Below are 25,152 nucleotides of genomic sequence, written 5' to 3'. Positions count from 1 at the left end.
AAGACAGAATCCGGGGAAGAAATCCTGAATAAAGTGCCAGAAACATCAGCTGTAGCAAAGACCTAGAGAAAATCATCAACATGCAAACACCCACTGCCCGAGCTTCAATCACTGTCCTCTTCCTGTTTGGGTTGGATAACGGCTATCACACTTTCTTTGGGCCAAAAATACGAGTTATCAGTTTCACAGGAGATCATACCCGATGGCAAACAGATAACATAGTGGAAGCTGGATGGTGCCATTATTCTAGAGCCATCACATTTGTGCAATCAACATTGACTTCACAATGATAAACAACAATCAGGTCTGTTTCCACTTTAATTAACTGTGCCTTTGGAAAGCAGCTATACTTCCTGCTGGTGTTTTTATTGTGTATTGCCAAGTGAATGCTCTGAGATCAGACGTCTCCACCGATTTGTTCTGCTCTTATTGAATCCATTAGAACGGTTTATATGCATGGGTTGCTTGGGAATGAGCAGCAGAAGAATAGTCAAGAAGGAATCCTGCTTGTAACCCCACAGGTACGGCTTGCCATCATTGCTTTTATCTGAAAAACCTGTAGAGGATATAATGCCTGAAGTTTCCTTGACAGTGAGGGGTCAGTGACCTTTTGGAGCTTTGGGATATGCTCCACATATGGTGGAAAACATCAGATGTGCAGAGCCATTGGGAAACGGTGGTGTTTTTAAATGCTGAAAAAGCAAATGTGCGGCATTATTGATAACATGTTTCCATCTGAGAAAAAGCTTCACTTGCAGTTTAGCCATCTATCATCCATGAATCACCATAATGGCTTCTAATGTGAAACATGTCTCGCCTCCTCCATAATCAATGTGTCCTTCTAAAAGCACCATGTAGCACAATTTTCTGTTTGCAGTACAAAAAAGAGGGTGTTTTGTTGTCCTGTTGCTTTTCCTCACATCCTTTGGGGTTGGTGTAGCCTCCTTTAGGGTCAAAAGTGTTTTCTTAAATGTATTATCTCAATCAGACCTTTGGCTCACATCTTGAATACAAACAAAGACGGCAACGAAGAACTCAGACTGGGAGTATAGGAAGATGGTGTGGCAGTGAATAGAGGGGAACTAGATGTAAAAATAGTACGGTTTCATAACACACAGAGACAAAGAAGGACACATTAAATAAATACAAATGGCAAGTCAGGACTTTTTTGTGAACTCAGACTAAGCTGCTGCTGACATTTTGACAATTCTCACATTCTCACAGTCTGACAGGCAGTCGGACCACGAACAGCTCTCCTGCCGCAGTGGCCTACACCGAGCGAGGGAGAGAGAAAAACAGAAGAGAGTTAACAGAGAGAGGAATGGAGTCCATTAGGACTTCTGCAGAGCACAGGGAAGATTAAATAATACTGGCAAACGCTCCCTTAGCTTCCCTCCCTTTCCTGTGTACTTTCCAACTGGGTGCCATCCACATGACCTCTGAACACCGTCTTAGTTACCGTGGCCCATCATTTATAAAAATAAAGAAATACTAACTAGAAAGGGACCCCACCCTTAAATGTGTTGGCTAGCAGCTCGCAATCTGTGCAGGGTTGAATGGCCCATTCAGGCTCTGAAAATGAGATCATGGATAAATGGGTGACTGCTCTTCATTCTTCACAATCAGTCAAAGTGATGGACGGCTTCAACACAGGATTGTGTTGTCAGAAGGCTGATCTATTTGGAGTTCAGCTGTCTGAATTTTTGTTTTCCAGTGGCTAGTCAATATTTATCACACACAAAGGGAAAAACCTCTGTCAGTAAAAAGCTAGTAATCAACAACCTTGTCAGATTGTCAGCTAAACATGGATGCTGGAAACGACTGTGACAGATAGAAATATATGTACGTAATATATTTCAAGATCACCATGATACAGTAAATCTTGTCATCTTATGTGGTAGGGCCGTTGGAATCATAATGTCTTTTATCAAAGTGTGTTACCTACAAGAGTTTATTGAGCATTAGATGGCTTGGTTGTGTACAATTTCCAAACACAAATGTCCAAAATGTTAGGAGATTTGTCATTGTTGATAAGTTTATTAGATATTCTCGATATTAAAACACCAACATTATTATGCTGTTCTGAAAGCTAACGTCAATGCTATAGAGTTTTAGCATTTGTACAATTTTAAAGAGTTCCTGGAAAAATGTAGTTTATATTTCATGCCTAGCCGGAGGTACTTCCAGCCTTCTTAACGCCAACAGATTGATTGACTGACCATACACTGAGATGTTTTTGCTCTCACAAAAGTATTTGACACCTGCACACATTTGGGAGCTGTGGGGAAATGAGATTTTTTTTAAAGCACATTATATTTTTCATGCATTTATATATTGCTTTTCTGACTGATTGCGCTGCACTTTTAGCATTTAAATATTTGATTAATTATGCGATTGTTTAAATAACATACAAACAATGTGGAGTCAAAATTGCAATTAGACAGGGTTAAACCGCCCAAAACTCTCATTGGAATGTTTTGCTCCAATTCTTGTAATTACTCACTAATAAACATCGAGCAGAGGTCAAACACTAGCATGTTGTTTGGGCTCGGTAACACACTTTGATTACATCCCAACAAGTACTGTGGTAATTAGAGTTTTGTTTTTCCTTTTCACATCTCCACTCCCCTCCCCTCCAGCTCACCCTGCTCCTCCTGCAGAGTGAAGTGTGAGTGACACTAGTGAGGGATTCCTGTAAAGCAAGGTCAGCACAAATGAGAACCAGGCTCACACTGAGTCAGCTGGCTCCTTTCTCCTGTCACTTTTTTCTAAGCTTGACGCCACAGAAAAAAAAGTGAAAACTCACTAAAAATAGCAAACCAGAGGCCAGGAGCCAAAGAGCCTCGGCAACTGTTTTTCCTCTATGAATCATGTTGGTCACGCAAGTGGAAGAGAACAAAAGGTAGGCAGAAATTAAACTCGCTTTTTGTGAATTCACAGTTTACCTTCGCACTGTGGTTTTAGAGAGTTCTGCAACTTTAAACACATTGTAAGTTTTGAAGTCATAATTCAAGGCTTATTTGTGGAGGTTTACTACATGCCAGTATGAACATAAAAACACACCAAAAACAAGAAAGCATACAACTTGTGCGAAAACATGAAACCATCCTAACACACATGCGTACTGGACAAGCGTGCACACACTCCCTAGGGACTCAGCAAGGGGAAGGAGCAAGAAGATTTTCCTTTGCCAGCAGAGATAACAACTGACAAACAGCGAGAAACTGGATCTTGGCACCAGAGGGACGGCTGAGAGCCGTTGAGTGTCAGTGTGTAGGGATGTATGTGTTCATGGTAATTTCCTTGGGGGGGGATACCAGATTCCAGATTCACTGCAGGGGCCAGCCTGACCTTGGAGCATAAGTTACCTTAGCCAACTTCCACAGGACCTGTTTGTAGCCCTGGGAATTTGTTCAAAGGGATTTCTAAGTAGAGAGCACATAATGAATACCTTATTGAGACTCTTATCTTACCTCACATGGAATTTTTACATTTGATTCAAATGAAGTTAAATGCAACATTTCATTAACAATCACCTGACTAACAATTGAAACTTGTGATTTCATGAACGTATTAGTACATTTTATGTGGGAAAGACTGACTATTTCATACTGCACTTCAATAAATGTGTAAAAATTAATACAGATAAAATGTGTCAGCTTTTGTCCTATTATGGGAGTCCCGTACCTTCAGTTTTAATATAGTCTTCAGTCTCACAGTGCACGAAAAATACATTAAACAACTATTTTCACAGACACACGACTCCTTGTGACAAGTAAACTGAAACATTGGTAGCATGCCCTGCTAAATATTTAGTTACCAAATAAGTTGTGTGAACGCTATGAGGAGATAAGAAAAGATTATGTTAGTGCAACCATGTCTTCAAGCATGCCAGATTTAGTCAGTTTCTACTGAGGTATGTGAAAAACAACGTTTGAAGGTAAGATAAAGAAAGCACTTGGCTGTGCATGAAAAGATGGGATCAGTTTGACTTACTAACATAAATCATTTATATACATTTTCCATTCACTTTATGAATTTACATGGCTAAGGTCACGAAAGGCTACAACAGAATATTGAACAAACACTCATCTTGGGGCTTATCTTATCTTAAGCTTTTCTTAAAATAAACACCTACTGTATAAACCAACTACAAAACATGTCTTCTTTCATCAGTATTTAATAAGAATTACTTCAATTGAACTACAACAACTAATGCAGTGCATCAACATTTGTCTCGAACATACACCAATGTTACTTTGTACTTAAGAGCTGCATGCTTGGTGTTTAGGAAGCTGCATATTAATGTGAGTGTAGTGATTCATTATTATTAAAGTAGAACTGATCAAAGTCAGAATGAAAGAGCAGCTGGATACTAACTACAGCGAAGGCCACGTCTAACATGATGTTTACAGGCTTGGTTCCCAGAGAGCGCAGCTGCAGGTTACACAGAAAGAAAACAAGGTCTTTAGCAGATGGAAAGTAAAAAAAAAAAAAGGGACATTTGTTGAAAAAATATATTCATTAAATTACATAATTCAGTTTCTTAATAGCCTTCCTTCCCCTTCTCCAAAACACGACTTTTGTGGCTTTTGATATTTTTTGCATAATCTAAAACAGTCAAACAGATGCCTCTAACAAATTGAAGGTTACATTGCTTTTGTAATAAAATCCAATCTGTTGTACAGTATGTCTTCAGGAGAAAATAGTGAATAGCTAAATGGGATACATGACACTCAATTGGGTATTGCAGTTGGTTACCATTGTCTCACAGATTAACATGAAACTACTTCATAATAACACACAAATACTATAGCGTACCTACAATTTTCATATTTGTCTTCAGCATCTCCAGGGGACAGACGTCTGCTCCAGAGAGATTTCTCACAGATTTACCTAAATAACCTACCAAGTATGTGCCTGTAGCAGCTGGAAATGGGCCAATATCAGCTGGGGAAATTGTTATGGGCCATGTGTGTCACTAGTCGCCTCTAGTTTTGTGTGTGTGTGTGTGATTATTACAAAATGTGAGGAGTTAGTGAAGGAGTACGGTGCAAAAGTAGTCTTGAGACAGCAGGCTGTAAACACAGCTGTGTGTTGAGGTGGATGCGCAAGTGAGGGCGTTCTTCTTCTCTCTTTTTTCTAGCAGAATCAACATTCAAATGTGTAATTAATCATCACCTTTCATTTCACATGACGTCCTGTGCCTTTCTCACTGGTTCCGCAGGAGCTTCTGGATCTGGCTCCTTCTCCACCATCTTGTCAAAAATCCATGTCCAGCTCCTTCTGTACATAACAATAACACAGAAACACTGCACGGCTGTGTGTGATGACCAAATGAGGCAGAAATCCCCAGCAGCTATGCAAACATGTCTGTGCTCCATATGAAATAAACAATTTGCAATTATTCAGCTACGTCAACATCATATGCCTTTATATGAGCTGGGAGAACTGAATCCACTGCTGACTGGATCTTGGCTGGACCTCAGTTTTCTCCAATACCTCTAAAGGCTAACTTTGAATGTATCTTATGATAGAAAATTAATAGATGCCTTTGTAAGGAACAAATGTAAGAAATTGTTTGTGGTTTGCAATTTTCAAGATGTACACATTTTGTCAATTTAGGGTTTACATGTGCAGATAATCTCAGTCAATTTGATGTCATTTAATGTGCATCATGATTGATCAAAAACATACTTTTAAGATACACTTAAATGTTATGTTGTAACAAGTAACATGTAATGTTTTTTTTTGTCAGTATTGGTTGTTAACATCTTGGAACAATGTAGGAAATCAGTCCTTTAAATGTAATTCCTTGGATTGAATTTAAACAAATAAAACCAAATTCAATATCATAATGATAATAAACTAGATTAGTTTATTGAACATGTAGTACTTTTCCAGAAGCCAGATGGTGACCATACTGGATGTATGTCTCTTGTCTGTTGCTGCTGTCATCATTTGGGCTGTGATTCTGCCCAAAGCCAAGTCTTCCCTTCATTTTAGTAAAAGCTCTCACAGTTAAATACAGCGCTTCAAAGTTACCATTCCCAGCTAAGATAAGACTTTTAAACTTAAATTAATTTTCAGTTCTTCCCTGAAAGCCTTGATATGAGTTCTGAAAAAGATGAGGCTGACTCTAGTTTGTCAAAAGAGATCAGTAGGAATTTATTATTTGCTTTAAATACATGTACAGCTTTTTTTTTTCTGCCATTGCTTCACTGATCAGTCCCCGACAGTCTTCTCAAACTGAAGTCCAAATGGAGGTCCTCCAATACAGAAAATGTCCTTACAGCATGATTATGAGTTGGATAGATGATGTGCTAGAGTTAGGCTTTTTGGATGTGAAGTTTTTGATTAAACCAATGCCAAATTTGCATGAGGGGTTTTGCAGCGTTTTGTTGAACACAGAACAGAGGTAGAAGAAACCAAAAGTCTTCCCATCTCTGCAAATACCCAAAAATATTAAATAGGATAAATACGCATGAGATAATGAAAAGACACATTTGAAGCCTGTTGCCTCGTGCTCGGCAATCAGATCTGTAAAACTCGATCTGAACAATGAGAGCAGAAGAAAGGGTGCAGATGATGAGTTAAACACATGGAACCAGAAAACACCTCATCATGTTGGTGACAATACAGAAGAGTGAATCATACCAATAAAAATGCACAGAACTGAGAGTTAACATGGAAAATAAATACTGCACTGGTTGCTTAATCTTTGTACATTCATCAGGGCTAATGAGTTCAGGGATTTGCTTCCCACTTGTCTGTATCACGTGCTACTCCGTAATCACGTATTTCTCCAAGTTATTCCACTTTCCTATGAAAAGCCCAGCCCATGCATTGCATGTTATTTATGTTGTGCTGAGATGAACAACTTCACAGTAAAATGCATTTAAGTTAATGACTGGTGTACATTTCAGGAAGCACTTTTTCTGTCAAAGACACAGAGGTGAACAGCAAGTTGAGTTGCCCTTGAATAACAAAGGGAATGTGCCGCCGTGCAAAACTGCACACCACAATAGAGTGCTGAACTACTGGAGAAGCAGGCATTAAGATCAATCACAGGTTTCCATACAGTTTCTGTTTTGGATTTTGGATGATCTACAATTTTGACAAAAAAAGAAAAATTCTTAAGGTAACAACACAGCATAGTGTGAGCTGTGCTTAGTTTCCTACTGTCAAAATGTGGCAGCAAGTCCTGTTTTTATATAAATAATGCTAAAAACACAACATCCCCCTCTCACTCACATCAGAACCATCACAAGAGTCTCTAAAACCTAGGAGACACATACAGTACATAGGGTAGCCTGCATACATACAAATATACACATATGCAAATACACAATAACAATAACCTCCCATGTGGAATAATGGCATTTCTGGATCTGAAATAATAATTTTATATAAAAATATATAAAAATAAAAGTAAAATCAAAACAACTGTCATCTGAATTGGTGTGAAAAACCATAATCACCAGTGCTGCTCCACTGTGTAATGCATTGTCAGTTCAATGAATCAGTGTTTTTGTGAACACACATTGTTTGTATGTCCATGGGATTCACACACACTTGTCCAGAGGCCATTTTAAAAGCAGCCACTAGATGAGATTAATACTGGAGTGTAAAAATGTCCACAGACACAAAGAGAGGAGCAAGGTCCTTAGCTCCCTGGCCAGCCAGCGAGGGACATGAAAACTACACATGTATCTATCTACACACTAAGGGATCTCTGACTGCAGGGCATAGTAAGAGCACATTCCCATGAAGAGGTCAGTTTAGCCCTTAACCCCGATCAGTTCATGGAGACCTGCGTCACTGTTGTGAGGGTGGGCCATCCTGTCAACCCAGGCACATGTTCCCATTTTGTATATTCCTGTGACACTGCGGATCAATGGAAATACTTCAAAGTATGCACATATTCTACCATGAGAAGGTTAAGTATGTTTTTGTGGATGTGTTTATTGTCCAAAATTCATTTTGGTCAGACACTTGAAACATACCTCAAAATCTAGAACAATTTTTAAGCTCCTTTCTCAGGCTGAAACTTTGTTTCTGAGAATGAGAGTACAACTGCCCCCTCCATTGGCTTTTTTTCATTCCATCAAAAGAACAGCCAAAAGGATTCAGTTTGTCTGACTTAAATATTTCTTTAGTTTCTAGATCATATTCTCATCTCACGATCTGGACTCTGGTCCAGCGAGGGCTCCCTGGTGCTGATCATGGATGCTGACGGCCCCTGGTTGACTCCAAAGGGAGAAACAGCAGGAGATCGAGCTGCCAGAGGGGACAGCGAAGGGGAGAAGCTCGGGGACATCGCTGCTGATGAAATGGATCCCTCATGACTGATAGGGGACCTGCGGAGTGAGGCCAAGTGGGGGAATGTCCGTCCAATCCCAGGGACCTTGGGGGGAACTGACATGGCCCCTGGATGAGCCACTGATGTGATGAGTGGCGGAGGATCAATTCTAGGTTTGGGATCCATTTTGTGCTTTGGCTGGAAAGGTTGACGAGGATTCTGGGTCTGCTGTGCAGTTTCATCTTTCAGCCTGGCGATCTCTGTGAAGACATTAGCCAGAGGCTGGAACTGAGGGCACCAGTTGAGTAGGTAATCCCAGTTATAGCTACCACGTAGCTCCTCATCACTGGCAACAATAGCCGTGAGGGAACCATCCACTCTAGGTTTACCATCCTCTGGGAAGGCGTAATCCTTGGGGAGTGTAATATTGAGGCCTCGTCCTGCTCCTAGGTACCCACCTCCCTCATCCCTATAGACTGGTAGTTGACCAGAGAGCAGGGTCCCACTGATACTGCCTCCCAGTTTCTTTCCTTTGAACCAAGTGCTGCCCTCCAAAGCTGCCGGCTCACAGGAGATATCAGAGAGCTGATCGGCGTCCTGCTGAATTCCAGAGTCTGGTCCTCTGGCAGAGATGTGCTCCTGCATGGACGAGGTGATGGAGGCAACGCGGGGATACTCGTTTATCATCCTGATCTCATCGTCCTCCGCTGCCTCTGCTGATCCTCTTCCACTGGAGTGAGAGGGATCCAGGGAGCCCCCTCTAGTGTAGGGTCCACCTCCAGCCCCACCCTGATCTCCAGCATAGCCCGGCAAGGCTTGGTGGTAAATCCTCTCCCCTCCTGACCTCGAGTTGCAATCATCTAGTTTCTGCAGAGCTGTTCCTGATGCAACAGTCCTGTTTCCTGCATCTTGGGCTTTTTTCTTTCTGCGTGACTTGACAAGGAAGATCACCACAGCCATGATCACAAGCAATACGATAAAACCGAGGGACACAGCAATGATGCAAATCAGCAGGATGTTGACATCTTGGGCCAGGCCGAAGTTGGTGTTTGAGACGTCGATGGAGACGTGGGCTGTAGTGGTGCGAGATGCATCTAGAGGACTGTGAGCTTTCACATCTACGGTCATCAGCCTGGTTTCCCGTTTGCCCCGACCTGAGCCGCTGCTACCACTGCTGCCTGAACCGTCCAACTTTAAGAAAAGGACCCCAGTGGTTTTGTTTACATCAAAGTACTGAGAGCTGGTGGGAAGAGAATAGAGAACAATACCATCCACCCCCTCATCCTCATCATTTGCCTGGATCTGCCCAATGCTTTGGCCTTTCTGAGCTCCTTCTGGGACTTCAAAGGAGAATTCAGAGGATGTGAAGAGTGGGTCATACTCATCTTCACCTGTGACAAACACTTGTACAGTAACAGTGGCCGAGTGGTTTCCTGAATCTACTGCCACTGCTACAAAGTTATAGGAGTTGACCTTCTCAAAGTCAAAGGGAATTTTGCTTTTGATTTCTCCGGTGTTCTGGTCCACAGTGAAACTGTCTCTTCCCGCCGCAGACCGCTCCACAATGTGGTACTTCAGTTGACCGAAAACACCTGTGTCGTGGTCAATGGCATGAAGAACAGTCACAGCTGAGTTTGCTGGCCGGTTTTCTTTGATACTGGCTGTGAGGACTTCCACAGGGAAGAACGGATGATTGTCATTCACATCTTTGACCTCAACAATGACTGGAACGAGCGCAAAGTGACCCTGTCCATCTGTGGCCTGGATGATGACAACATGTGTGGGTTGGTGCTCACGATCGAGTGCTCGCTGAAGTCGCAAGGCTCCAGTCCACTGGTCAATGGTAAATAAGTTCACTTCATCTCCAGAACTGATAGTATACTGGACCTCAGCATTGGGAGTTGAGTCCGGGTCTGGCAAAAACACAACAACAGAGTATGATTAATTAACTGGAGGACAAAGTAAGCGGGGATTATTGAAAATACGAGATTATTGGGTATATAATAGTAGACGTTTGCCCACCTGTAGCGGTCAGTCGTATGATCTCAGTCCCAGCGGCAGCTCCCTCACTCAGAGACACAGTATATTCTGCTCGGCTAAACACGGGAGGGTTATCATTCACATCACCAATGGTTATCACCGCAGCAACATTAGAGCTCCTCTGGGGCACACCACGGTCCGACACCACCACAGTGAGGTTGTAAAGGGGCTTGGTTTCAAAGTCGAGCCCCTCGGCCAACAGCAGAGTCCCGACGGTCTGAAAGCCCCGCCCCTCCAGGAACCGCACGCTGCTTTCAATCTGGAATGCATTTCCCTCATTGCCATTGGCTATAGCAAAATCAAAGCCGCAGTTTTCTCGGGAAAGGTCACTGTCAAAGGCTTCGAAAGTCAGAACTGTTGACCCTGGGATGGTATCCTCGGAAACTGTAGCCCTGCAGGCAGAGAAAAACATTTATTTGTAAAAAGCTGTTGAGGTTACATCATAACACATCCAGAATGTAAAAGAGAGTACACTGACCTGTACTCTGATTGGTGAAACACAGGAGCATTGTCATTGACGTCAGATATTTGGACCTGTACAGTGGTGAGGGAGGACAGTGAAGGAGAGCCTCCATCACTAGCTTCAATAACAATACTGACTGACGGACGTTCAGGGTCGAACTCCGCTCTGTGATTGATGAACAGTGTTCCTGGATACAGAGGATGACAGAAAGTAAGATTTTGTGCTGGGGAAGTTATCTTTAAAATGTAATGAATAACATATGACCTTTTTAAAAACCTATTTATGGTGCTAAATGATATCATTGAGGAAGCAAGGTTGTATACCGTTATTAGGGTCAATGTAGAATCCCTCCTGGGTTGATGACGTCACTCTGTATGTGATCTTTCCGTTTTCTCCAGAGTCCCTGTCAGTTGCTGTTACTGTGATAACGACACTACCTGGTGGTGTGTGCTCAGGAAGAGTTACCTGTGGTGCAAAGATATTAATAACAACATATGAACATCAGAGAAAATGACCTAAATAAATAAACAAATAACTTAAAAGTGGACCGCATAGGCACATAAAATTCCCGAAGGGCAATAAACTCACAGAGGGAAAAATTGAATTTGATAATGTAATTCCTGTTTTTTCTGATTGTGTGGTAATGTTGAGGTCATTTCATTAGACAAAGAAGGAACAAGCTGATCTCTGCAACGTTTCCCTAGGCAACATTCTGCAGTTAACTTTTATCACCATCACTGTGTGCACCTTGGGAATGTGCATGAGGGATTTTTACCGTGTGTGTAAAATTGCAGTTTTCTTCTTTAAGATAACAAAAAAAAAAGATTTCTTTGGGAGTTTAATTGCCTATCAAACTTTATAAGGTGTGAAGAAATCAGAAATATAAACACAATTATTCTGGGCATTTCCTCAGTTTCCTCAGGCAGCAAGTAGTAAACAATGGAAACTAATCTAATTTTGTACCATGAATACATGTACCGGGGCAAAAACAGAACATCGTCTTGATTTAAAAGCCTTCCTACCTGATAAAGATCGTTGGTGAATGCAGGTGCATTGTCATTAATATCCTCCACCAGTATTGTTATGTTGGCCTCAGTTTGGTGCTGGCTATCCGTGGCTCTGACAGTCAGGGTGTACCATGTCTTCTCCTCGAAGTCCAGAGGGGCAGTGAGTGACACGCCTCCACTGTAGCGGTGAATCCCAAACTTGCCTAATGCTGTCGGGTCCAGCTGTAAGGAGTAGGAGAGGGCAGGACTGGAGTCGACGTCGTTACCCGTCACAAGAGTGATCTCTGTGCCAATCAACATATCTGGTAGAGAAAGGGATTGAACAAAAACATGTAAGTTGTATTTTACCAACTGTGGCTTAAAGTATGCTCTTCCTTGTTTTTGAACCAATGCACAGTTGTGATGCACAAGTACAGATTCTCGCACAGGGCTTGTCTGTTTTTAAAATGGTAAGATTTTGCTGTAAACTGACCTACATAAAATGGACTACAAATTAAAGGTCCCATGACATGGCCATTTCTACTGATCATAATTCCATTGTTGAGGTCTACTAGAATAGATTTACATTGTTCAATGTTCCAAAATCACATTGGTTTCTCATACAGCATCTCTGTATAGTATGTGTATTCACTCTCTGTCCTACACGCCTTGTTGGAGCTCCTGCCCCCCCCCCTCCCTATGAGCCCACTGTGCTCTGATTGGTCAGCTCGTCCACTCTGTTCTGATTAGTCAACCACCGTTACAGCTGGACATCAGTGTTTATGTGTTACAATGGCGTTTGTTAGCAACCAGAAAATGACACCAGTAATGACAAACAGATGAGAATGCTGCGTGGGCTCTGGGTGCCGTGTTGGCGGGACGTTGCGGGGCTCGCTGCTCCGCCCTTTGAGGCTCGAGGAGCGGACAGTGTGAGCTGGATTACTGGTGTCGTTTCCTGGTTGCTGCGTGGGGTCTGCGAGACAGCGAGACACTGCGGAGCTCAGCCTGAGCACACACACACACACTCACAGCCTGAGCTCCAAGTGTGTGTGTGTACGGAGCTCCGCGCAGCACCACGGCTGAGAAAAGATAAGGTTGAGTGAGTGTGTGTGTGCGGAGCTCCGCAGCGTTACGTCACTAACTGACCAGGAAGAAAAAATTGGAAAAATAAAAATCTCCAACGAGGCGTTCTGGGGCAGCATAGACAGGTATTTTCTGTGTTAGAGTTGTACTCGCTACAGGGTGTACTTTGAGGGTTTGTGACTTTGCAGAACGTTTACATGCATAAAAAGCTACATAATACACAAGGGGACGGGTAATAACCGGAAAAGCATGTCATGGGACCTTTAAAGCACTTACTCTCTGGGATGCGGACTTCCTTGGGCAGAGGGATAGTGGGACTGTTGTCATTCTGGTCAACAATTATCACTGTCAATGTGGCCGAACCAGCCAACCCTGGACTTCCTCTATCAGTTGCTGTAACTACAAGCCTGTGGAGGGGGGTGAAAAAAAGGTTGTCCAAAATTATGTTATGTCTCTTACAAGTTTAATTCAAATGATGGTGATTTACAGTTAGAAATTGCAGCTTTGATCCATATGGCATGAAAATATAGCTTGTACTGACTCTCTTTCTAAACACAAGACACCAGAGCGATTATGATGTGATATGAAATGTCTTCTTTTTTTTTCTTCAGTACATATTTAGCTCTGTGTATAGATACTTTTATTGTAATAATAATAATAATAATTCATTTATTTGATATAGGCGCCTTTCAAGGCTTTCAAGGTCGCCGTACACTCAAGCAGCAGCTCAAACATTGGTTACAGATATATATCCATCAACAAAATGTGCAAAGAGAGTGGATCTGTACTCACTTGGTCTGGGTAAAGATCTCACGATCCATGATGGCTGCTGTGGTGATGCTTCCCGTCATCGGGTCAATCTTGAACAGGCCGCTCACGCCTGAAGACTGGATGGAGTAGGTCACCTGACCATTTTGGCCCTGATCTACATCCTCAGCCATCACCTGTATGATGGGCATTTCATATCCCTGTGCTTCTCTCATGTAGGCCACGTAATTCTGCAGCTGAAAGCGAGGAAGGTTGTCATTGACATCCTGCAGGATCAGGTTTATAGCCATGAAAGACGTGGAGGACAAGGTTTCGGCCTTCACAACTAGACGGAGCCTGGGGGTATCTTCAAAGTCCAGCCCATTGGGACTTTTCACCATGATTTCACCTGAAGATTCGAGTGCAAAATGAGGATCAGAAAACCATCAAAAGATATAACAAACTAATATGTTTTGTCTTTTAAATCTACACTTTATTAAAATGTAAAAGGACATAACACTTTGAATAATGATTGTGTTTTATGTGAGTTGTACCTGTTGCAGAGGTGATGCTGAAGGCCTGCCTTCTGTTTCCACTGAAAAGGGTGTAGCTGATATCATTACCTGTGCCATCTGGGTGTTGAGCCTGAGCTTGAGCCACAGTTGTGCCTGAATTTATGAAGTACAGCAGAGAAAAAGTTAGTGAAATGTGATCGCAGAGAGTTTTTCTCAGTATAAAGGAGGACATATTAACCTAGATGATGAATTTATCTTTAATGATACATTAATTTCAGACCTTTCACAGCGTTTTCCTGTAGGCTGACGTCTCTGGCATTCCTAGAGAAGCGAATTCCGTTGTATTCCACCTCCTTCACGTAAATCACCACCACTCCCTGTGCAGACTGAGCTGGACTGCCCTGGTCCATGGCCTCCACTATCAGGGTCCTCTGAGCCTGGGTCAGATCCCCCAGTGGCTCAGTGGCCTGGATCTCCCCAGTCAGGGAGTTGATGCTGAAGCCTTTGACTGGCATGGCGAAACGGTAAAACACAGAACCGTTGGCTCCAAAGTCTTTATCCTCGGCCTTCATGGTGGCAAGCACTCGCTGGGAAGGCCTGCTGGACACCTCGATGACCAGCGGATCCTGGAGGAAGAAGGGAGTGTTGTCGTTGACATCTAGGATGGTGACTGTTACCTACAAGGAAGAAATCACATCTGGGTTAAGTTTATTGAAAATGTAATTAACATAAATAAATACTCACAAATCACACATTTGTAAAAAAATTCCACCCCTTTATTTACCTGAGCAGAGGTGTTTCTGGGTTCAGCGGGTGAAAGGTCAACTGCAAACACCTGGAAGCTGTATGACGCCCTCTTTTCACGGTCCAGAGGTGCTGCCGTGGTGATAACACCGGTGCTTTCATCCACACTGAATGCTCCGTGCGCCTCTGGGCTAAGGAAGTACAAAACCTTCCCATTGAGGTTATCGTCTGCATCTGTGGCTGACACCTGGAGATAGAAGAATACATTTTTAGGATTAAATGAGTACTATTAAGATTATGCACATATTTAGTTTTGGCATGTCCACGATATAAAAGTATAGACCATAACTGTGATATTTAAAAATGTTAAATAAATATTGTGTTAGTAAAATACTAAGTTTAATGAGCCGGTTTTCTCCAAATGTTCTTTTAAAAACACAATAATATGGTTATTATGGATTATTTTGGCCATGTTAACCTTGTAGTGAAATATGATACCGTAACGGCCCTACTTTTGTAAGCACAGTGAGATATCCAGTTTGTTTGTGCAATGTTTGGACATAGTATTATCTAAATTCCCCTTTCCACTTACCTCCAGAACTTTGAACCCCTCTGCAGCGTCCTCTGACACTTCAACAGAGTAGCTACTTCTGCTGAAGACAGGGTTGTTGTCATTGACATCCATCACTTTCACTTCCACTGTGACAGTAGCGCTGAGAGCAGGGCTGCCTCGGTCCGTGGCCATCACCTCCAGAATATATTCAGTCTTGGTTTCCCTGTCTAGGCCGCGTGACGTGGACAGGGCTCCAGTGCTTGTTTCGAGGTGGAAATCTCCATCAGGGTCCCCAGCTGGATGGAGAATTTTTTGGGAAAAGAAAGAAAAACTTTCAGAATCCAAGAATTTCTGTGGTCATAATGTTAAAAACATCTGTGCCAACACTGCACTTAAGTTTGAATGTGCTCCAAACCGTATATATGAAACATACTTTGTTTGAAATAAGACAAAAGAAAGTCATGAGCAAGATCGGATTTTGGATATGGGAGGGACAGAGAACTGTCAAAATCAAAACATTAGTTTGAATGCTCCATGTATAGCCTCTCAATCGAATCCTGCACACTCAGTATAACTATATCACCAACAACACACAGGGCCAACTGTAATAATCTGTCAACAATCTCTTAATTTAAACTCCACAGTTTTAAGACTGTAAACACCAAAAATGACAGAAATGGACTGACTATCCCAGGATATTGTTATTTCCCCATCCGACACACCCTCAAACAGCAATTACAGCAATTATGGTGAACTAAATTGCCCTTTAAATCAATTATAATAAAATACTCTGGTTACACACACAACGCTGTTCCTCACCAGTGATCCTGTACTCCAGCTCTCCTCCAGGACCTGAGTCAGGGTCTGTGGCCTTGAGGAAGCAAAGCTCAACGGGCGCCTGGTTCTCTGGCACCTCCAGTCCGTACCATGACTTTGCAAAGACTGGAGTGTTGTCGTTTACATCCTGCACCGCCACACGGACTACAGCCTTGGCAAAGTTAGAAGGCAGACCTCCATCCCTGGCATAAACTGAAAAGAGATGCACATTGTTTAGCTGATGAGAAGTTGGAACCAATACAACATTTTAATATAAGGTACTTTAATGAGCTTGAACTCTATTAGTACAGTATATAACTGGTTGAATGTATTTGTTTGAGACGATAAATATAATAATACCAGTGAGTGTGTAGTGATCCTGGAGCTCTGCATCTAGTTCCCTCGTAGTGGTGATGACTCCTGTCATAGGGTTGATGATGAAGCCTTCCTCTGTCACACCTCCATACGTCACTTGGCCATTAGAACCTGCATTGAAACACAAATCAGACAAAAATGAGAAAAAAAGGCAGGGCAAACTTGAAGCAAATTCCAATGCAGAAATATGAGGCTGTGAACGTGTGTGACCACACATTTTCATTAGCATGAGCATGTGGTTTGGTTTAAAGTCATTATGTTCACAGAACCATTTATGTGCCTCTATTGTTTCATTCTGTGGCCTTCTGGGCAAACTGGAGGCATATGTAGATCATATGAATCAGCTGTAACGTTTTAATCATTCAATGCTACAGTGAATTTTAGTAGTAAGTGAACAGAGCCTGGTTCTTTCTTTTTTCCTTTGCAAACCAACCTTGGTCCCGGTCAGTGGCAGTAACTTTCAGCACGGTTGTTCCTGGTCCTTGGTTTTCCATCACCTGGGCCTCAAACTCTGCCCGCTGGAATATTGGAGCTTCATCGTTCACATCGATCACCTGCACACTCAGCACCTGAGCTGTGGAAAGCTGAGGCATCCCATGATCCTCTGCTACAATGGTCAGATTAAACACCTCCTGCTCTTCTCGGTCTAGTGCTTTAAGGATGGAGAGAGAACCTACAAAAGAGAAAAGAGGATTTATTTTAAACCCCATTTCCTGGATTACTTCACTTTAAATACATATTCTCAAGTGGAATGCCTTGGTCTTGAATTGTGTGTGTAGGTGTGTTCGGGTCTGAATGTGTGTCCGATTATTTTTGTGAACGTGAAATTGTGTGTACCTGAGAGAGGCCGTTTTTGTATGCCTGGAAGGACTAGTAAAAACAAAACCTTTACAGCTTTACTTTATGAGAGTTTCCACAGTAAGTGAGAGACCACAGCCAAGCTTATAAATTCTTGAACTTTGAAAATGCATACAAATGTGAATCAGAGCTTTTTATCCGTGAACATGTAGGATTATTGTGTGTGCAGGCACTCAGGCAACCACACGCAGAGTCCAGACTACAACCTGAAAGTACATAGTAGCCAACTATAATCAACCTTTGACCTCTATTAAAATGTACTTCTTTTGTTTTGCTCTGTACTAAATGACAGTATCTGTTAGCCCTTCAAACTGTTAGGCATTACTAATGTAACTCGTTCACATAGATTATTGAGAAAGACCACCACTACTCAGACTCTGGCTTCAGTTACTCCCCTGCCTTTAATGCCAACAGCTCACAACTGTCACCCCCCCTGCATACAATGAGGGTCAGTCAAAGTGAAAGGAAATATAAAAGTGTGTGTACAATACACAACATTGTATAATGTAGCTGAAAAGATGTGTGTATTTTATTAATGCTGCAGCATGCCAAACCTATTCATTGTGTGTTTACTGGTGTGTTAAGCTGAGGCTCTGATGTTCCTGTGAGGCTTTGCTAGCTCCATTGGTTTTTAGCCAAATGCAAACAGATGTAAAACATTTACGGTTTCATTCTCTTCTGTAGCCAATTCTTTGTTACTGATACAGCATTCACCACACGATAAAGGTGTTATTACTCTCTGGAGTAAATATGCTCAATCTCACACAAAACCCTTATTTAGTCCTGCAGTAGTTCTCAAGGTTTTCTAGAGATACTAATTATATCAGACTGAATTTCACAGAAATACAGACATATTATTTCAATCTAATGCAGTCCTGCACACATGTCGTGTCTGTCCATGCAGGTCTGACGTGGCTTCAATGATGGAACAAACTGATTTAGAATCAAATATAGAGCAAACACACAATTTATAGGCAGTATTCATACTATTGATCCTCTCATATAAGCCAAGAAGTTTGGTAAATGTCTGTGCAAGACAATGCTAATCCGCTATTATTAACAATAAGCTTAAGAACACACAGCCTGAGAAACAAACCAGAGGTGAAATCAACCCGCTAATGCAGCAGACACTTGACAGTAATGAACTAAAGACTTTCTTCCATCTGGAAGTTGCATTAAGTGTCTGTCTCATGGTTCTTAATCCCATCTCAGCCTGTGCTTAGTACGCCTCCATCAGCTCTGATGATGAAGAGATTGCACATACACATATATAACATATCAAAGGGTGTCCACATCCACAGCCCAAATTAAGATCAGTTCCCATGAAGAAACCTGTCAAGTAAAAAACCCTGAAGTATTACTCAAGTGAAATATTGCTCTCAGGCCTTGACAGATCATTTAGTAAAGAGTGTTAAAGGGGTTATGAGTGTTTTAACAGTTGAAAACCTGTAGAAACAGCACTTCATTGGGTAATTACGATCTTGTGGAAAGTTTTGTTCATCCAGGGGGCTTCCACGGGTGGGATGCTGATTATCTATCAATCATAAAACCCTTACAGCAGAGGGCCACATACTACTCCCATTGTGTTCAATCATTCAAAGCAGGATTGTTAATGCACAAAATGATGTGGTGAATTTTACCCTAATCATCGCTTGATGGAGTGTAAATTGGGTATTTATGAAAGATCCACAGTTTCCACAGACCTTTATATATTATTGGAACATTATGATATTTTTAAATGTCAACTCTCACGCTAAAAATAAGCTTACCAGTGTTGGGGTTCAGACTAAAGCGGCCAGCGCTGTTCCCTGTCTGGATTCTGTATGATATTCGGCCATTTTCTCCTTCATCTTTGTCTCGAGCCATCACGTACAATATCACAAACCTGGCAGTAGAAATACCAACGTTAGATTAACACGACCACTTTTAGCTCGGGGCCATAAAAGTGGAGACTTTTCAGCACAATTATTGGGTGTTCTTGTCCTTGAATGACAGATGAAGAATCAGTTAGACATGTCTCTCACCCTACAGGCTGATCCTCCATGACGCTGACCGCAGACGGAGAGCTGAAGATCGGAGCGTTGTCGTTTTCGTCCGTCACAAACACTCGAGCAGTGACTGAACCCCAGCGCCTCTGAGAAGGATCCACTGCCTGATCTGTGGCACGCACCACCAGGTAGAGGGAGGGTGTTGACTCACGATCTACCTTCTGCCCCAGGGTCAGGACCCCGCTGGAGGGGTCGAGGGTCAAGAGGTCTGGAGTGTCAGGCCAGTGGTGCTCAATTGAGTAATGCAACTCACTATTGGGTCCACTACCATCCTGTAAAAAAGAAAACTAATTAATCAGACAGTGAGAGGAAATGTTGATACAGCAAAGAAATTGACTTAAAATCTCAAGTGATAAATGTGTTTTTGGTCTTGAAGAAAATATTTTCCTTTTCTATTTTGTCCCTAAAATACTCCATCCTTATCTCAGAATTTGATCAAATCAAATCAAACTTTATTTGTATAGCCCAATATCACAAAACACGATAATTGTATATGATTTTGAGTTACAGCAAAATGATGAATCAGTGGAAGAACATGATGACATCTAAGAAAATTCCTTCCGAATAACTTGTAAGTAGAGTTTAAACTATAAATCCATGGTTATCACACTTCTTCTTTAACATGTAACATATTTGGTTCCCACCTGATCCAAAGCCTGGAATGTATATATGGAAGCCCCTGTGTCTAAGTTCTCTGGGATCACAATGGTAACGGGGTCCTCTGTGAACTGGGGGGAATGGTCATTGCTGTCCTGCACGATGATGTCCAGCTGCACCAGGTGGCTGCTGGGAAACGCCTTGGAGAAGTCAGACACCTCGATGTGCAGCGTGTACCTCGAACCCTTCTCGTAGTCCAGCTCCCGCACCAGATACACATCGCCCTTTAATCGGTCCACCATGAAAGTCCCATCTTGGTCTGTCCCCCCCACAACCAGGTAGGTCACCTGACCTTCCAACACATTAGATTCATGGTGGTCATGAGGGCGGACCGAGCCAATGATGGAGCCCGGAGCAGTTCCTTCCACTGTGTTCAGGGTCATGGAGAGCATGTTGTGCTTTGTGTTGGACCGAGAGGAGCTAAGAACCTGAACAAAAGAAAACAACTACAATCAACACATTTGATTTAAAGGTCTCCTATTATGCTATTTTTAGGCATATACTGTATTATGGGTCTCAGATATATACAAATATATAAAAAACATGTCTATGATCTGTTTTGCTCAAAATACCAAACAGATCATGCATTTTAGACATCCCTCATATCCCTCTATTCCAGCCCTGTTAGAGAAACGCTGATTTTGGGTCCTTAGCTTAAAGCTTAGCTTGTGCCTGCTCAGAATACTACGAGATACAGCTAAATTCTGCCGTGATTAAACGCCATATCATGTTCCAAACCACATCACAGATTATTTCTGAAACAGTATGGAGCTCAAATGCTTTTTCTTTCGCAGGTTTACCACAAGGTGAGTTCCTTTTTTTATTTCCTGCTTTTTTACACATACTCTCTCCAGTACAGGTTAGCTCTGAGTGTTAGCGATGCTTGCTAATATAAACACAGTCCATATTACTTCCAGTAAATGTCCGGTATTGTTTCTGATACAACTCATAAAAAAGTGCATTTTGCATGATAGGTCCCCCTTTAATATCCATACATGTAGTAGAGAGAGCTGTACTGGATCTGGTTTCCTTTGGTATTCTGCAGACAATGTAGCATATACAGTATGGCTCTCACCCAAGCCCATCCCTAAACATAGCCTTGGGCTGTAATCTGTTTCTGTTTTGTTGCTTATTACTATAATAATCCTCACAGGCATTCTCATTGTGCATGAAGACATTATCTTCAATTTTTCCAGTAAATATCCTGACACTGTGGCATTCTGGCTGCAAGATGAGAGTCAGGGTTTGTGACCTGTGACAACATAATGAAGGGTGCTCCAGTTCAAATGGTACAGAGCAAATAAGTGCAGCCTCCATAAGGCACCGTCCGGTCAGATGGGAAACAAGTACGTGCCAGAGGGCTTTCGGCACTCTGAGCAACAGCCTCAGGGTTTGAAATAGTTCTGGGACAGATCAAAGAGCCCTGGAGACAGCAAAAATAAGCTGATTTTAACAGGCTCTCGTTTCATCATCTTTCACCACCAGGATCTGTTGCAATTAAAGGCATCTTTCTGGAGTCATGGTTCAAGGTTTTTTATTTGTCATGCGAACATAGCTACAGTGTAGTTATGACGATGAAAATCTTAGGTCACAGGCTCCTCCAACAGTGCAACACAATAAAACAGATAAACAGAACAATATAGTGCAAGTAAATAGTAAATACAAAAAGAAAAATAGTTTAATAGTGAAATATAAGAGTCTATATGCAAGTTATTGGTCTTCATCAAACATAAAATGCAAGGAGGGGGGGAAGTGACGGGGATATGAAAAAAAGACTGACTATATTTGAGACATTATCATCTAAAATGCCCTATAAACCGCTTGCCAAAGGGCTAACATAATTTCAAATTAGATGATTTACTAGACAGTGTCAGAAACTGCATTGTACTATTTGCACATCTTTTGATTTTACGTATATAGTACAAGTACGCTAGCTAGTGTGTGTTCTGTAGTACCTGTGGTATACAACAACATCCCAGTGGCTGCTTTACCCACAGCTATGTGAAATGTTATCTCAAAATCATTACCTGGAAATGTTACCTCATGAGAGTGTTTGAATGTATCGTTACAGCTATAGTGGGCCTGAGTGCATGTACGTATCACTGCCTGCTACCGTACAATGGAGTATTCCCTTTCTCTCTCAGTGTGTGATTTGATGCAGCTGGCTCTCATCAAATCTCATCTGGGAGCATTTGATTCCAAGGTGCCTGTTTCCCCTCTGTCTAATCTCAGTGTCGCACAAGCACGGAGCAGGAACAATCTAAGGCAAGCTCTCCCGCTGTAATTAGCATCCTTTTCCTTTCTGAAATCACATCACATGAAAACACTGAGCTCAAAGCAAACCACCACCCTTTTCTGGCTAAATGCCTCACTGGCAGGCCATTCTTTCCCCGCTGCTGTAGAATTCCTGATATTGAAGGCTGATATGCAGGATTGACCCTCATACAGAAAGTTCAGAACAATAACTCAGACCAGAACAGCTCCCTCCTGCAGCTCAGGGTTTCTCACCTTGGGTTTTGGTTACCCCGCTAACCTTTGCAGCAGGAAGCACACACTAGATTGAATAGATGATTCTGTTTGTATAGGCACAGCTTCAGCTTCTCTCCTTCTCCTATTTATCTCCTTTTAAAATTCCTTTGACAGTTATACTGTTCACATTGTGCACAGTTTGAGGAAATTACTCGCAGCAAGGAATGCAAAATGACTGAGGTAATGTAAGGAAGAGAATTTTTTTTGTTTTGGCCACCAGATTGACCATTGTTTCTGATAGCCCAATGCCTTAGAAATGAAAAGACACTTACAATGTTTTGTTCTTGCAGCTGTAGGGTGGATGAAGATATTTTACATTTACAGATTATATGTACCTGTATTCTAAGCTGGCAGGTGGAGCTGAGGCCGGGGGTGCCGTGGTCAGCAGCGGTCACAGTAAACTCGTACTCGGCTCGCTCGGCCCATCTCAGAGGGGAAGCGCTTTTAAGCTCGCCACTATTCGGGTTGAGGGAGAACCGCTCTGCTCTGGAGCCTGCAGAGGATGCAACAGGTATGGATTTCAGCTCACGGTTAAAGTCATAATGATGAAACACTGTGAACGTACAGAGGGAAGTGATTGAAGAGGATTAAGACACTCACCTGATAAAGAGTAATATATGGTCCCATTCTCTCCCTCGTCTGGGTCTTTAGCCGTCACTGTCCCAATGAAAGTCCCGGATGGAAGCCCCTCCTTCACCTACAATGAGAAAGGATTGTTATTCACAGGAATGTCTCTCTCCAACGCCTTCTACGTATCAACGTAATAGGAAGATAGTGCTCATAGGAGCACTATCTTCCTATTACGTTGATCCGTATTTCTAATCTAGTTTATGATTGTGATAGGAAAGGTAGACACATAGAATAGGTTAATTTCTCTTATCAAATCTCCCTTTCTTCTCACCTGATGGAGCAGCTCCCTGTCTGGCCTTGCGTGATTGAAACTGGGGGCGTGGTCGTTTTCGTCCAGCACAGAGATGTGAGCGGTGCCGGTGGCACTGCGAGGCGGAGTTCCTCCGTCCTGTACGACTACAATGAGCTGGTAGCTGGACTGCTGTTCTCTGTCCAGGGCGAGGCGGGTGCTTATCTCACCTAAAGAAGAGAGGGAAGGAGACAGAGCCCTTAGCTTGCATTGAGTTAGGCCTGATTACTATTTTCATGAAAAGACAAACAGCAAAGTAATTAGTTCCTTAAGGGAAATCACGCAATGTTGTAACTACATTGCAGCCGGTGTGACACAATTACTACAAACTGAGTTAAGTGAACTATTAGCATTCTTCCATTTCAATGATTAGGATTTATCTTCACCTGTTTGTGAATTGATCTGAAAGTGCCTGTCGGTGTGCAGCAGCCTGTAGGTGAGTCGAGCGTTTAGTCCTGCATCTCTGTCCGTTGCAGACACCCTGCCAAAGCCGGTCCCTGCGAGCAGGTTCTCTCTGACAGCCAGGAACACCCTCTCCTGGCTCAGTCTTGGTGAATTGTCGTTCTCGTCTGTTACAGACACCCTGACTGTTGCACTGCCGGTTCTCCCCACTCCTCCGGGGCCTGACGTGGCCAGGACAGTCAACAGGTACATGTCTTTGACCTCTCTGTCCAGAGAGCTGCGAACAAACAGCCACCCACTGTCTGGCATGATGCCAAAACCGGCAGCATCACCGTCAGGCCTCAGACGGTAGGAAATAGAGGAGGAAGAAGATGAAGAGGAGCTTTTACCATTCCCAGATGCCTCTCTGTTGAGCGCTCGAACCTGGAGGAAGCGTGTGTTGAGAGCTGTGTTTTCCCTTAACTCCACACGGTATGTCAGCGTGTCGAAATTTGGGCCTTGTGCATCCTGCGCTTGGATGTGGACCACGAGGGTGAAGGTGGAGCTAAGCTGAGGCGCTCCGCCATCCTTGGCAACCACCTGAAGGTCATAGCGTGGCACACTTTCGTATGACAGACTACCAATCAGACGCACCTCTCCGCTGCCTCGGTCAATACCGAACGTCCTCTGTCCGCTGCTGCCTGCAGACCCAGCAGAGACCAGGTCGAAGCTCAGCTGACCGTTATGACCCGAGTCCTTGTCGGTGGCCTGAATGCTGTAGATAACAGTTCCCATTTTGGTGATCTCAGGTAAACTCAGGGACTCTGATGAGGAGGGGAGGAAGGTCGGGGCGTTGTCATTGACGTCTGAAATGGTTATTCGTACCCGACTGGTTCCATACGCTGGAGGAGAGCCGGAGCGGGCCTGGATCTCCAGGTCGAGGCTGGAGCAGGTCTCATGGTCCAGAGGAAGAGCAGAGCGGATGGTACCAGAGGCACGGTCCACTGTGAAGTAACCATCAGGGTCCCCAGAGGAGATGGAGTAGAAGATATCCTTTGAAACACCTGCATGGAGGACAAAGGGAGACAGCAAGAGAAACAAAAAACTGTGAGAAAATGAAAATGACAAAGAGACAA

At 42.8% G+C, this 25,152-nt stretch overlaps 1 protein-coding gene across 1 annotated transcript in view; it reads right to left on the bottom strand.

Annotated features, from left to right (window-relative positions):
* Positions 1-6,149: 6,149 nt before the first annotated feature.
* LOC117490670 (protocadherin-16-like) overlaps positions 6,150-25,152 on the bottom strand; it is an 89,839-nt gene continuing 70,836 nt past the window's right edge. Inside the window, exons 8-28 of the mRNA XM_034140445.1 lie at positions 24,022-25,080; positions 23,618-23,805; positions 23,317-23,413; positions 23,052-23,209; positions 20,175-20,615; positions 19,507-19,802; positions 19,252-19,367; positions 17,058-17,297; positions 16,610-16,735; positions 16,253-16,462; positions 15,473-15,729; positions 14,921-15,127; positions 14,417-14,813; positions 14,176-14,289; positions 13,667-14,030; positions 13,151-13,281; positions 11,828-12,114; positions 11,129-11,270; positions 10,821-10,992; positions 10,325-10,734; positions 6,150-10,215 (exon numbers count right to left, since the gene is read on the bottom strand). Coding sequence (XP_033996336.1) covers positions 8,168-10,215; positions 10,325-10,734; positions 10,821-10,992; positions 11,129-11,270; positions 11,828-12,114; positions 13,151-13,281; positions 13,667-14,030; positions 14,176-14,289; positions 14,417-14,813; positions 14,921-15,127; positions 15,473-15,729; positions 16,253-16,462; positions 16,610-16,735; positions 17,058-17,297; positions 19,252-19,367; positions 19,507-19,802; positions 20,175-20,615; positions 23,052-23,209; positions 23,317-23,413; positions 23,618-23,805; positions 24,022-25,080 — 7,460 coding nt within the window. The 3' untranslated portion in view covers positions 6,150-8,167. The remainder of the gene's footprint in view (positions 10,216-10,324; positions 10,735-10,820; positions 10,993-11,128; positions 11,271-11,827; positions 12,115-13,150; positions 13,282-13,666; positions 14,031-14,175; positions 14,290-14,416; positions 14,814-14,920; positions 15,128-15,472; positions 15,730-16,252; positions 16,463-16,609; positions 16,736-17,057; positions 17,298-19,251; positions 19,368-19,506; positions 19,803-20,174; positions 20,616-23,051; positions 23,210-23,316; positions 23,414-23,617; positions 23,806-24,021; positions 25,081-25,152) is intronic.

This window comes from Trematomus bernacchii, unplaced genomic scaffold, assembly GCF_902827165.1.
Source record: "Trematomus bernacchii unplaced genomic scaffold, fTreBer1.1, whole genome shotgun sequence".
Taxonomy (NCBI): Eukaryota; Metazoa; Chordata; class Actinopteri; order Perciformes; family Nototheniidae; genus Trematomus; species Trematomus bernacchii.
This window is presented reverse-complemented; position numbering and strand designations above follow the sequence as displayed.